The 15,254-nt window shown below is 40.1% G+C and overlaps 1 protein-coding gene across 1 annotated transcript in view; it reads left to right on the forward strand.

Moving 5' to 3' along the window:
- MARVELD2 (MARVEL domain containing 2) overlaps nucleotides 1-15,254 on the forward strand; it is a 402,592-nt gene that overhangs the window by 209,396 nt on the left and 177,942 nt on the right. Inside the window, exon 2 of the mRNA XM_044064416.1 lies at nucleotides 89-1,313. Within this exon, the coding sequence (XP_043920351.1) occupies nucleotides 89-1,313 (1,225 nt within the window). The remainder of the gene's footprint in view (nucleotides 1-88; nucleotides 1,314-15,254) is intronic.

Consider the following 15,254-nt stretch of genomic DNA (forward strand, 5'->3'; position numbering starts at 1 on the left):
TCTATGTGAATTTATTTAAAATGGCACATTATTTGAATAAAATGCTGGTATTAAACAGGATTTCTAACTTATTTAATTTGTGTTTCAGAGAGAAGAGTGACTCACAAATGTCTGCTGCAGATATACTCCATCCCAGATCAGGAGGTTTAAGACCTGGCACTTGGGAGTATGAGACAAACTCCAGGTATGATGAAGTACCTGTAGATGGACCACTTCCCAGCACGGGAAGGACCTTAGAAAGTGTGAGAAGTTCTGAACTAGCAGGAAGCACAGAACCCCTGCCACCACCTCCCCTTCCACTGCAGCCTCCGTGTGGCCCTGGTTTTTACTCAAGTGAAGAAGAGTCAAGTACTGCAGTGGAATTAAAACCAGTAAGGCGTTTTATTCCAGACTCATGGAAGAACTTTTTTAAAGGTAAAACTGATGATGCAAATTGGGAGAGACCTGCTTCTGATATAAATTTCATCTCTGAAGGAAGACCATGTTCTCCTCCATCTTCTCCTGCACCACTTTCAAGTGACCAGGATTCAAGGACAAAAGCCAACAGTCATCCTTCAGCTGCCAGCTCCTATAGGGATCCATATGGTGGTTCAGGGGGAAGTTACAATTCACGTAGAGAAACTGAAGCCATGCTTAATTCGAACCCTTCTGGTTCCTTGGAGAGGCATCCTCAAACTGTACTGTCCTACAGTGAAAGGGTGGAGCTTTACAACATGAAGTATTCCTACATGAAATCTTGGGCTGGTTTGCTAAGAATCCTGTGTGTAGTGGAACTCCTTTTGGGAGCTGCTGTTTTTGCATGCGTTTGTGCTTATATACATAAGGACAATGAATGGTACAATATGTTTGGATATGGACGTCCTGGTGGTTATGCGAATGCCAACAGTATGTATGGAGGTGGCTCCTATTACTATGATGGTCCCAAAACTCCATTTGTTCTTGTAGTAGCTGGACTGGCGTGGTTAGTGACTATAATTCTGCTTGCATTAGGCATGTCTATGTATTACCGTACAATTCTCCTTGACTCTAACTGGTGGCCATTGACAGAATTTGGGATTAATGTTGCCCTCTTTATACTGTACTTGGCTGCTGCTATTGTCTATGTAAATGATATGAATCGTGGAGGACTATGCTATTACCCATTGTTTAATACACCACTTAATGCTTCATTTTGTCGTACAGAAGGTGGGCAAACAGCAGCAGTAATATTTCTTTTTGTCACTATGATTGTATATCTAATCAGTGCTATTGTTGCACTGAAGCTGTGGCGGCATGAGGCTAACAGGCGGCATAAGCGATATCTAGAGTTAGAGGTAAGCTCCTTTCATTTGTATTACATTCATTAATATATTAACTTATTTATGGTGACTGAGGTTTAGAAGTTTTTTTTTTGTAGTTTATATAAATTCAACTTTGGTTAGACTCTGCTCTTTCAGATATTCATTAAGGGATCTGCAGGAAAAATGTTTTACTAAGGGTAAGATGTACAGTGATTAATACAGGTGTCTTTTTGTTTTTTTAAAAAAGGCCCACATCACGTGTCAACCCTCAACCCCCTCTTGGCCATTTGGCCCATTTCTTCCTCATCACCAGGGTGAAGGTCAATTGTGAGGGGATATCATTCAGACAGCCATCAGGGGTTGACAAAGTTGTACTTTTCACCACAAATGTCTAACTACAGAGCCAAAGGGGGAATGCAATGGGCTGTCTGCAATGACCATCCTTCACTTCCACAAGGGATGTTGCAAGCAAGCATACGTACTCAATTGCCTGAAGCACAAGAAATGGTGCTCCCCAGCCTCCACTGGAGAAATCTCATTTTTCTATGTGCTTAACTAGAGCACGGCACGCAGCACCTTGATGTGGGAGAGACGAATGGGCCACACCCCTTCACTGCTCTTCTCTCTCTCTCTCTCTCTCTCTCTCTTTTCCCTTTCTCCTCTTGGTTCCCCCAGTGCAGGGGCCCACTAATCAAACCTTGGTCTCCTGGGTTACAGTCAAGGCTTCCATCCCTGTGTGCCATGGAGCCAGGCAATGTTAGTGTCTTTAGGCTGTAAAAATTTATATTGTGATAAGAAAGGATTTGTCACTGACTGATCATTCAGATATTACATATGAAGCACAAAGCTTAGCACAGGTGATCACTGGCATAGGTTACCAGTGTAGCATATCTGTTGTGATAGCATGATTTTCTCTAAGGTAAACATTTGGAAAGAAATGTAAGGTTCTGTGCTTGATTAGTTTTTGACACTAAGACCCAGTAGGGGTCTTAGACTGTATTAATCATCAAAGCCATGAAAATAAACTGTAATTGTCGCAATGCTGAACCGTTACCAGAATCCACTTAGTTTGCATACACTGCCCATCTGGCCATTTAGCCTTCTCGCTGATCTTATTTGCTAATGCCACTTCCAAAATAAAGAATAAAAATATGTGTTAGTCTGATAATTAAAGGCATTCATGTCAGATGATATATGTGGAACACTTGCCCACACTGTACAGTAGCAGTTACAGATCCACCCCTCCCAATTTGGCACAAAGTTAAAAAAGTAGTAGTGCCTCATACAAGCATTGCAGTAGGTGGGGCATACCATGACCAGAGTTGTTCGAGTGCCTAAAATGTATATTTATCTTAAACATTGACTATCCCACCTAAAATGGAATTAATTTATTTCTTTCATGTACAAGTTTACAGCCACCAGTAAGATACTTCTATTCACCAGTCAGCCTATTGATTATGTCCTTTTGCCTTGTAAAAATGTGGTTCCTAGGTGGCATGTTCCTAGTCATTGTTACTGTCTGCCATTGGTTGTATGTTGTATATGCCACAACAAGAAAAGAAGGGTTAATGTCTCTTATACCTAATAAGAAGACCATCCTGCGTAACAACAGGACTAATGCCATAGGTGTCAGGACTGCACAGACAGTACCATTTTCCAAGGGTGATGAGAATCCTCTTACAGCTTCATAATGCATTGTGGTGCCAAGCTTTTCCAGGTTTCTGCCATGCAAGGTATGATGGAAAAGTTCCCAGGCTGAAAATGATTTTGTGAGGAAAACAAATCCATTTTTTTTTTATAGTCTTCTCTTTTCCTTACCACTTTTTAGAAGATTTTCTCACTCATACTCCTTTTCTCTGTTTGGGTCTACACCCTGCTTCATTATTCAAAATGGAGTGAGGGTTCCGCCCTGTTTTGCGTATCCCAAGCTGTCAGTTAGCTACTTGACTGTGCCATTTTTTTCCATAGTGTCCCCTGTATTATTCTTCATGGCTGGGCCCATATCAATGGCAGGTTAAGCAGGGGAAGTGGAGCCAAAGCAGCCTGCTGTATCATTTATGCTGGCAGTCTGCTCCTGAGCCCCATGTCTTCTAACATGTTGTTTAGCAGCAGGCAAGGGAGAGGCAAAATTCCTTCTTGGTCATTCCAAGAGAATCCCTTCTTGTACATAATCTCTTCCTCTGAAGAGATCCAGAAAGTCACACTTTAAAACTAAACATCCAGAACTTTCCTCTGTATTCCAGAGTAGATTTCAATTATGAAGAGTGCCATCTCCCCATACCCCCTCCAGATGACCCCAAGCAAGGTTAGCAAATATTTGAACTGATGGCTCTCTGATGTTATATTCCCACAGAAGAAGCTCCAGAAGACTTACAGGTCTATTTGACAATATGGCTGGGTGGTACTTTTGTTTGGTGGGCATCATAAAAGATGCCACCAAAATGGCTATGGGATAACACTAACATGGTGTTCCCAGTCCCCAAAAAGGCAGACTGCATCTTTTAGTAAACCAGAAGGGTGGGATTTTTTTATGCCCAAGTCTTACAATGCTGTCTCAGAAGCAGTCCTTAAAAAGAGGCTTAAACTCCCCAGAGTCCAGTCATCCTTCCTCCAGATAAAGAATAAGAGGTAATGCACAGGCTAGCAAAGTATGTGTTATGCATGTAATACCCTTACTGTGTATGCTTATCTGCAGTAGGCACACAGAGGTTTTTGAACATTAACTTTCCAGTGAAATCCACCCAACTACTGAGAGGATACTGGATGGAATCCAAGATAAGTTGCTTTCCTTATCTTCAGCTGGTCCAGGTACGATGAATCTTGCATGCATGTTCTCTTTAGTACTGCAGGAGCTGTCATCAGTGTACACCAGCACATGTGGCTCCATGTAACAGACTTCACTGAGGACACCAAGATGATTCTTGTCAACTGGCCCTTCCCAGGTCCATGCATCTTTGGTCTGCAGAGTAAGCAGCACCTTGAGGTTATAGTAAGACCAAGACTCTTACAGCTGTAGACATGAAGTTATAGCCACTTTAGTAGACCTTTTCAAAGATGCAGAAGAGTCTGTGCCAAATGTTGTTCTGGTGTGGGACGCAGTATAAACTCAAATAATATCTGGTGGAACAAAACTCAGTTTTCCAAGGGCAACTTCCCTCAAGGTTTTGGGCTCAAGGCTAGTGGCTGTTGTCAGACCTCAGTAGGCCATGAGCCATCCACAAATGAATTGTTGCAATCCTGAGGGCTGTATCACTGTCTCATCGTAGATGCAGTCATGGTCTGTCTGACCCTCAGCCACTCCGCTGGTGGAAATCGACCAATATAGACAGGCGAAGAAGAGAAGTACTATCAAGGGGGTTACAAAATATTCTTTCAGTTTTCTTTCCCTTGCCTTAATGTCCTGCCCCATCAAAGAATTTTTTTTTTCAGGAAAGGATGTACTCTGCAAGAGACACGATTTTGTTCCATGTTTTTAGAACTCAAAAAGACAAAGGACTTCACACTACTTTTAATTAGTCTAAACATCTGTATCCCTAAAGAAGCCTTTTGTGTGGTACATTGACAGACAATGGAAAGAATGACTGCAAGAGGAGACTTGATGTACTCTTTGGACCTCCAAGATGCCTACTTGTAACAAAGTTCACTAGGGAGTTAAAGGACAATGGGATATTAAAGCAGATTGCTCAACCTGCTGTCTCTTTCAGTCCCTGTTCACTGATATACAGCCTTGTAAATCACCCATGCAGCTTTAAAAACTAAGCCACGCAACTGTTTTCCCTGTTAGGCTTCTTACCTTTCTGTACTGTTTTAGTTTCACTTTGAAAACCAAGTTGAAAAACCTCTAGCTGGCTCTGAAATGATGATGTCACATCTGCCAGAGCTCTTGCTGTAGCTATTGGGACGTTTCCTCCCCCAAAGTGATGAAATCCCTGCCTGATTTGCATGCTGTATATTAGTCAGTGGACCTCCCACATTATGATGTCAGAGCTGCCTTGTCCAGCCCACTCAACCTAGCAAAAATGTCAAACTATAATCTCACTTTTCTGAAGAGCCCTACCGATATGTGACAAAGTACAGTAACAGCTGCAAAAACTAAGAGCATAAATTTGCAACGACTGTGTGTAGACCTTAATTGCATGTTTTTACATAAGAAGCAGATGTCTTTCACAATTAATCAACAACACTACATCAGATTACAAGAAGTATGCAATACCGTAATTTTCTTAAATTACCACTTAAAAAAGCATGTGGGTGCGGTCATGCAAGTCTGTGAAATATTTTGTGTTTATAGTGCATCATTTGTTAGCTGTTTAAACAAACAGGAAGGAAAAATAAGTGGGAGTTTGATGCTTTGCAAAACAGTGATTATTCCCAAAGCTGTTGGACCTTGGTTCTAAATTTGGCAAGAGGAGTGCAACAAAAAATCTCCCACTGTAAGGAAGGAAAGGCTGACAAGAAAACCGTACATTAGTCTGGTCACCTGTGAGCTGTCAATCACATGCAGATAATGGGTGAAATTACCCTTAGCTCTTTGACAGCTAGGGAAGGTAGGTGTGAAGGGGGGAGGGGGGATATACCTTGAACTAGTTTTCAGCCTTCACAAAAGAAATCGTTAGCATTTCTAAGAAGAAAGAGCAATAAAATACACTTTTCAATTCTGTTCTTTAGCATTTGCACCGTTTCTGTTTGAAGTAGTCATTGAAAAAGGATAACATTTTAAGCAAAAGTAGGTGACTATAGCACAGCAGTGAATGCCTATAAAACCAGTGAAATGACAGGAGCTTTAGGGAAAATGTGGCAGATCTGATCCAATTTTTTGGAGGCAAACAGTGCATTCTGGGATACTTAGAGGCAGACTTAACAGTCAGAATTATTTCAAGATGCCAGACCCCATGTGGTCAGAGTCAGAAATTGCATATAAAAATGTCTAAAAAGCTCCAAATAGTCCCAGAGTGGTGGTAAAATATAGTAAACACCAAACCATGATTAAATAAAGATTTATTATTATTTTTATTTACATTTGTTGACCCGGGCTAGTCTAACTGGATACATGTCCATTTTCAGTAGAGGCCCAGGGAGTAAAGCTCCAAGCATAGACAGAAAACTTATTATACAATATTTAATATAAAAAATAAGCTATTATCGAGTACAGATAATAACAATATTTGAATATTTGTGAAAGAAAAAAAAAGAAAAACAAAATATTGTTTGCCAAGTTATTTAGAGGGGAATGAAACTAAGATCAAATACAGAAGAATAAACAATATTTGACAGGGGGAAAAAAAACAGAGTAATACATTTTAAAAAGTGTTTTTTTTTTTTTTTTGTTAGTTTATTTGTTAGTACAGGTAGGAAACATAGTAAGAGGGAGAGCAGGTAGGAAACATAGTAAGAGGGAGAGCAGGAATGGGTAAAGTGAAAAATCAGTCAGGGTCTATGCAGGGACAAAGCCAGTGAGATTTAAGATGCTATTTGAGATGCTTTTAAAAAGATGTGTGGAAGAGAGAGAGCGCAGAAAGTTTATTTGGAAGCTGATTCCAGGCTTTTCCCACAGTGTTAGTGAATAGAGAGTCCCCAGCTTTGTTGTTGCATTTAATAGTGTACACTAGAAACTTATTAGCTGAGCAAAGAGTTGAAAGGTTTTTGTAAGGGGTAGTCAGATTAGAGAGGATTGGGGATTGGGGTGGTAAAGTATCTTTTGGGTTATAGTAAGTTGATCTCAAAAAACAACAAACAATGTAACCGCTGAACACAGAAGGCTGCAAACCGCAAATGCCACTCTCCAGAAAAGGCGATATAGCTGTGTCATAAAAAAACACTTTAATTGAACAGCAAGAATTAAAGAAACAAAGGTTGTATGTTGCTCTCCATGATTTGTTTGATGTTTTTACCTCTTCTCCAAACTATTTTTGGTTTATCTGGTAGTTTATTACTAATTCTTTATCATTATTGATTATTGGCCAATTTTTATTGTTTATCAATGTGATGACCTCACTGTCAATATTGAAAGGAGTTATGAATACCAATCTCACTAATGATGTCTTGTTTTTGAACCTGTACTACCAAGTGTTTTGTACCACCAAGAATAGCTTGGTAAATACCGGATTCCCTTTTTGTTCTCACTTCATTCATCAGACTGTCCGAGTTGTTTTGGATAACCTTGTCTCAAAAACATTGCTTTGAGTAATTGGCACTCATCAAAAAAATCCACATCGCTGGAAATCATATGGGCTTCTCTGACCAATTGGCCTTTTACTACTGATTTTTTCTGAGTATAATGGTAGTTTATACTTCCTAACCGTCGATGTGAGAGATTTGTATACATGCATCCCTCACCAAGACTGTGTAGAATGGGTGAGCTTCATGTTAAGGAAAAAAGAGGGGCTAAACAGGCAAAAATCACCTTGATAGAAGAAATGTTAGACATAGTTCTATCATATAACTTTTTGATTTTTTTAACAACAAAACCGTATATTTTTTTGATTTTTTAACAACAAAACCTATCTACAGAAAATAGGTGTAGCCATGGGCTCCCCATGTGGGGTGAGCTTTGCTAATTTAGTCATGGCCTACTGGGAACAAGAAGTGATAGGGAAGGATGACCAAATGATGAATAAAATCAAATTTTATACATGTTTCCTAGATGACATTTTTATTTTAATGGAAGGAGATGAAAAAACAGCACTTGATTTGGTTTCATCTTTTAATAACAGTTCTGGTTTCCTGTCTTTCACGTATACGAAGGATTGCTTATTTAGACGTAGATTTATGGAAGGACCATAAAAATGGATCATTCTGTGCCAAAATTTATAGGAAAGAAACCTATTCTAACACCTTGCTCCATTGTAGCAGCAACCATCCTTGGTATCAGAAAAAATCAGTAGTAAAAGGCCAGTTGGTCAGAGCAGCCCGTATGGTTTCCAGAGATGTGAATTTTTTTGATGAGTGCCAATTACTCAAAGCAATGTTTTTGAGACTGGGTTATCCAAAACAACTCGTAGAAAGTCTGATTAATGAAGTGAGAACAAAAAGGGAATCTGGTATTTACCAAGCTATTCTTAATGGTACAAAACACAGGTTCAAAAACCAGACATCATTAGTAAGATTAGCATTCATAACTCCTTTCCGTGTTGACATTGAGGTCATCACATTGATAATCAATAAAAACTGGCCAATAATCAATAATGATAAAGAATTAGGAAATAAACTACCAGATAAACCAAAAATAGTTTGGAGAAGAGGTAAAAACATCAAACAAATCATGGAGAGCAACATACAACCTTTATTTGTTTCTTTCATTCTTACTGTTCAATTAAAGTGTTTTTTTTACGATACAGCTATATCGTCTTTTCTGGAGAGTGGCATTTGCGGTTTACAGCCTTCTGTGTTATAGTAAGTTGATGACAAAGTAGTTGGTCCTGCAGTTCTAACCATCTCAATTGTTTGAGGTTGAGACAGTGGTGGGTTCTAAAAGGGTTGCCTGTGGCAAATCTAGCTATGTTATTATAGCTAGTGGCAAGTTTGTTAAGGTTGTTTTTAGAAAGATTAGTATAAATGGCAGCAGCATAGAACAGGGTAGAGATCAGGTGAGTCTGGGCTATAGTGGTTCTGTCTGTTGGTGTAAGGAAGGGTTTGATTCTATACACGGAACCTAGTTTTTTGTTGACAGATTTTATGGTAGTGTTGATGTGATTGTCATAGCTGAGGTTGTTGTCTATGGTTATGCCCAGGAGACGGGTTGTAGTATCAGGGGATATGGTGGTTCCATTGTTAGAGGTTATAGTGAAGAGACATTGTGGTGATTTTTAGAGTAGGAATAAAGAGTAATAATTTTGTTTTTTTGGGGTTCAGGAGGAGGCAGTGTTGTATGAACCAAATTTCAACAGTATGCAATACAGATTGGGTGAGGGTCTGGAGTGAGGTTGGGGACCTAGCTGAGCAGATTAAAGTAGAATCATCAGCATATTGTATGCAGGTGGCTTGAGGAATTTTAGTATTTAGGTCATTTAATAAACATTGAAAAGAGAAGAGGGCCTAGGATAGAGCCTTGAGGTACTCCAATGTTTACGGGGAGGGGAGTTGAAAGCTTAAACATGTTTTTTTGAGTCTGTGGGTGCTTTAATGCTTATGCTTCCAGGTAACCAGTCAAGTACTACTACCAGATGCTTTCTTTTGGTCTCAAGTAAACCACAGGATATTAACCAGCTGTGTAACTATAGTAACAACTCACCAGAGGCTGTGGCAAGCCAGGATTTTCCTGGGTCTATATTACGTTATCGAATGTTGAAAACCTCAAAAACGTAAATATCTGCACCAGAACTTCGAACAACAAAATCATCGAAATCTGAAAATATAGAATAGCATAATTCTGAACTGTCATGTTTGGCAAACATCGCTTTCTGCATGCTACTGAGCAACAGAAATTAAATAAATAACCCTGTAAACCACCTTAACTCTATCCACTAAACAATACAGTAAAAGACCATTTCCAATTTAGTCTACTAAATAATTCAATGTGAATTTACACAAAACATACTGAACTTCAACAGTGCATTAATGTAGGAATTTGTCACTATAAGGTCTATATCAGTACAACAAATACTTATAAATGCCTAACACCTAAACGTCAAAATACCAGTCCTCAAACTTGCTATTGTGGGGGGCTGTGCCCCCACCCTACTAAATATATATATATATATATATATATATATATATATATATATATATATATATATATATACCAACTCCGAGATCACACTACAGTGAGGAAAGGGCAAGTCTGGCATTTTCGGTAAACTTTTTTCTTTATTACATACATGTATACCACTGTTATCATTTTCCTATTTACTGCATGTCATTCACACACAACGTCATAGTAACATGCTAAGTCACTAAATTCACTGTGGCCAACTATACTCTTTTGACAATCCGGTTTTTGCTTTTTGTAGCTTTCGGAATTGTCAGCTTTCGATATATTGGGATCGATATTTACCTTGTCAGTCTTTTTACAGTTCGATAACATAATATAGACCCAATTTTCCCCATAGCTAGATGAGTGGCTCCTAGCTGCTTCATTAGTCCATACTTAAACTGACAGCGGATGGCCTCTAGTCGCAACTTTCCACACTCTGAGGATTATAGTGAATCTTGCAAAGTTGCATCTGATGCAGTCCCAGCTGTTCACATTCATCAGCTGCAGTGTGAAAAGCATTTTTGCTTTGCAAATCTACCAGTTGTTTGGATGCAATAATCTCCATAGTCATAACATCCTTTAAGGAGGCTGCTTTTCTGTGCCTAAGTATCCCAGGACCATTGGCAGCATACATTCTAGCAGTACTACTAAAGTTTGGAACTCAGGCCTACTGTCTGTCCAAATCCCAAATTTAGCATCTTCAGGGGCGGAAACGCAGTAAATCTTATCATGGAAAACACCTGTCTGTTACCTGCACCCATAGTTCATTGGTCTAAACTAGGCTTATGACCACTGGGGCCTTTATAAGCCTAGCCAAGCATCCTATAGGTTTATATGCCTTAGAAGTTATTCTAAGGGGTGTATGTAAGCTAGGTCAAGATATACAAGCTTCTTGTCCATTAGAGGCATAGGTACTAGACCTGGGGTGTTTTTCTGATTTCCCATTCACTGGTCCTGGTTTTTGTTGCCGAATATTGGATTAGGGATGAGCTCTGTTTCACAGATGGGGAAATTTGTTCCAGGAAAAGGGAAATTCTCTGAGACACATGTTTGTCCCTCCATCATGTCCTATTTATATCACAAGCAAAGTTTAAATCCCTAGACTGAGTAATTCTAATGCTGTTAATTTTGCGGGAATGCAAAAGGTCTATCAGAGTGGGATCCAAAGATGCCTTGTATGCCATGGATAGATCACCTGTCAATTGTGTTTAGGAAACATATACAGATAGAGCTTTGAGACATTTTGCAGAGGACATGTTTATGCCCTGTACTCTTCCTGTGAGGAACCTATGTGGACTTTCCAGTTGTTGCATGTGCCTAGTCAGATACATACTAAAGGGGGTATTGTACTAAATGATGGGCCTGATGAGAGACAAATATGGTGGAACAATGACTTCCGTGGAATTAGATGTCATGCCTTTGCTTATAAGTTAAACAACATAGAATGATTTCCTTACAACTTTAGACACATTAGTCTAAATCTGGGTTACTGTCTAAGTGCATATCCAAATCCCTGTCTACTGGTTGTACTGTTAGGGGTATGCTATCGATAAGGTAATGTCCTCTGATGGCTGACTTCCCAGAGAGTACTGTTATACAGCTCTTGGCATAGAGATTTAAATCCTGTACCTTTTTGTTTAGGAGGGAATCACTTGAGAAGTCACAAGTCAACAAATCTTATCTGTGCCATTCAGAGCACTGGTACAGATAGAAAAAGTTTTTGTAAGAGCAAGCCCTGTGCACCCCCCCCCCCCCCCCCCCATGGGGGAAGCCACCTTAAATATATATCTGTGTACTGTATGGTCATATAACATTGTGGAAAGAAGCACTTTAAAATAGAGCAGTGTGATTTTTGAGCAATCCTCAAGTGACTTTGGAGGACTTGCAATTTGAGAAGTGACAGCATTTATTTATTTATTTTGATGCTTTTTAAGAGGTTGCACTCTTTGAGAAACTGGTTTCATACAACCAGGTAACTCCTTCATAAGGAGCTAAGAATTTACAAGTTCATTATTAAGGGGGAGGTACATTACGTACATGGACCAAAATGTTTGAAAGGTTTTCTGAAATGCATCGTGGAACATCCAACACCTCATGGTTTCTAGAAATTTGGGGCTTCCAGCCCAATTCAGTTATTTCTTCTAGCAATTATTTCTTCCAGCAAAGTAGTAAATCTTCTCTGCCTTTGAGGATGTGAATATTAGGAGCTGAGAGGGGGAAATACCTGGATTTGACTGCAGTGCTCCTGTAAAATACGCAAGAGTGTGTGTAAATGAGTAATGTTTTGTAGCAGTGACCACAAAATGGCCCAGAGTGGTTTGTAATCCCCAATTAAGTGAATGGATTTCACTGTGTTGGCTGTTTTTTTCTATCTTTAGGGGCAGCTGTGGCTGCATTCTGTTTACTAATGTAGCCCTATAATGGTAGAAGTTGGGGGATGGACGAGCATGGTGGGGAACAAAAACAGGTATGGCAATCCCAGTCACTGTAGTCCCTAGCTTACACCTCTGCTAGTTGCCTACAAAAGAACTGTTTCTCACAGATTGTGTAGACTCGACCTTATGAAAATCAGTATCTGTCTTGCACTAATATCTGACTGGCATGATCCTACTGTAAACCAGGAATTAACTAATACTGCCTACTGTAAACCAGGCATTAACTAATACTGCTGCTGTTTGGTTCATCTCATAAGGCATCAAATATGAGGTCAAAGAACATGAAGAACACCAGCTCGAGACGAGAGCAATGAATGTTGCAGGGTTATAACATTAGGCAAGTGCCATTGTGGTTTTACTGGATTAAGGAATGTAATACTGTGGATTTCAACAGTGTGTTGACCCCAAGCACATCAAGGGAGGAGGCTGAGAGACTGGAAGAGAGACTAAAGGACTGAGGTAGGAGGAAGGGGGTCATAGTCATGGGAAATCTAATCTTCTGGAGCAGACTGAAAGATACTCAGCTTCATAGTTTGGAGGGAGTGGGAGTTGACTGAAGTCTGATCTTGTGATTTTTGCCAGCTGGATAGAGAGGACAGAGCACTGGATGAGGTCCCGAATGTGGAGAGGGTCAGGATTTCCAGGTAAGGATGCCATTAGCCTGCAGTGATTATACCATTATGTAGTCTAGATTGAGGAAATAGCAGTGTGAGATTTTAGAGGAGTGGATTAAGGTGATCTGGGGAAGACGTCTTGGATGTGTTTAAGGGACTGAATACAGATTGAGGGAATTAAATAATTGGAATGGGTCAGGCATGCAGTACAATACTCAAGGACAGTGACCAATTGTTGAGGAAGAGACAGCTGGAAGGTGAAATCTTCTGTGGTTGTACCAGAGGGTTGACACTGATTAGGGAAAAAGGCAGGGCATGCAAGTGGAGTGCAGAAGTGGAAGAAGCAGAATGCAAGGTGATGAGCACAACTGTGACAAAGGAGGTGGAAGGCAGCAAGGCAGAAGCTTAGAGAGTTAGCAGGAGGAGTCCAGAGGTGGACAAAGGCTCCTGTAGATATGTTTCAGGAAGGAGGGAGGGAAAGACTTGACCAGGCTTAGAATAGGTAAGAAGATGGTCACAGAATTTGGAGAAAGCAAAGACCTTGAATGAACACTTTCTTAGTGTGTAAAAGGAAAGTAAGAAGAGGTGGTTGTGTTGGGAAGGTGATAGAGAAGCATGAAGCGTGCAGTGGAAAGACACCAGGTTAGAAAGATAGAGGAGGAAGGGAAGGGAACTGGCTTCCCTAAGGGAAGTATAAAGCATAAGGTACCAAGTCAGCTATGTCCCAAGGTGCCAGACCTTGTCCACTTTTTTGACTGAGTTAAACAAGATCTTGACAAGAGAGTACATGGCAACCTGGGCTTCAGCAAGGCCTTTGACTTGGTTAAGAACCGGAGGCCGATAGGAAAAGTGGAATACACCGGCATAAGAGTAATGAAATAGATTGCTGCATGTTTTAAATGGTTGGGGGGACAGTTACGGTGAAAGGGAAAGTGCTGGGAGTAAAGGACATGACAGGTGTAGTACAACAGGATTTGGTCCCGGGTCCTCTGTTCTTCAGAGTATTTGTTTCAGGTATATCCATGAGAAAAGCTCAAAAGATCTAACTTGCCACTGATAAAAAATGCAGTGGGAAAGAGTGGAGAATGGAAGAACAGTCTTGAGGAACTATTTGGAATGCTCACTAAATCTGCCGGTGGCATTTGAGATTAGGTGCAGAGTACTACTCCTTGGCCACAGCAAACCTGGTGCAGAGTATCCTGTTTTGGGGTAGAACTAATGGCAAATTAGCTGGAAAAGGATCTGGAGTGTAGGCCATACTAGGATTAGACCAGCAGGAGCAAAGTGAGGGGACAGATGTAGCAGTCAGCAGAATTTTGGAGTATATCCTCAGAAGGATCATGCCTCTCAACTGTCCAAATTTTTTGCAGAATGTCCATATTTTTTGTCTCATGCTTTTAGTTTATTCATCATAAAATTAGTGATTTTCTGACTATCACTGATTAAAGTCACAAAATAATTAACGTACTTTTGAAATTCAGACTTCATATACTTCAGAAAATACAAGTTAATGTAGATAATGTTCTAACATATTTCTAAGTTTTATAAGAGCAATATCTATGCCCCTATTTTTGGGCCTTTGTCCTCAATTATTTTAGGTTTCGTCCAGATTTCTTGTGCTAAGAAGTTGAGAGGTATGAGCAGGATAGATTTAAGAAGCAAGGGTGAAATCCTTTTGCTCTACTGGGATCTAGTGTAGCCATACATTGTATGTAGTTCTGGAAGCCATACAGGAAGAGGGGTATTGAGCTGTTGGAAGGAGTCTGGAGGAAAGCCACTGTACGGGTGCATGGAGTGAAGGCAAAAAGAATATGTCCAGATACTAAAGGAGCTAAAGCATTTTTTGACTCGAGACTAATAGAAATGTGGGTGCATGTGAAAATATTGGGTAGATGTGAAGGGGTTGTCCTGTGCTGGATGGACAAAGTGGAGAGGAGCATACACAGTGCAGATTGTAGGGGACCAACTGTTGGTCTGCAAAAGTACTTTTGTGGATAGGGTTTAGATATGTGTCATGGGTTACCACAGTGGGTGGTGCAATTTTGAAAAAAGGGTTTTGGACCCACGGGGTGGGCTATTAGAAAAATGGTGGAGAAAGAATTTATAGAAAATTATAGAAATATCCAAAATGGCATAGAACAGAAGGGGAAGGAATAATGGAGGAGAGCGAAAAGGAGAGATGGAGTGTTGAGTGCCCTAAAAGGCAGATTAGATAATTAGATTAGATGTATTG

Source organism: Protopterus annectens, chromosome 2.part2 (genome assembly GCF_019279795.1).
Source record: "Protopterus annectens isolate FY-2018-M chromosome 2.part2, PAN1.0, whole genome shotgun sequence".
Taxonomy (NCBI): Eukaryota; Metazoa; Chordata; order Ceratodontiformes; family Protopteridae; genus Protopterus; species Protopterus annectens.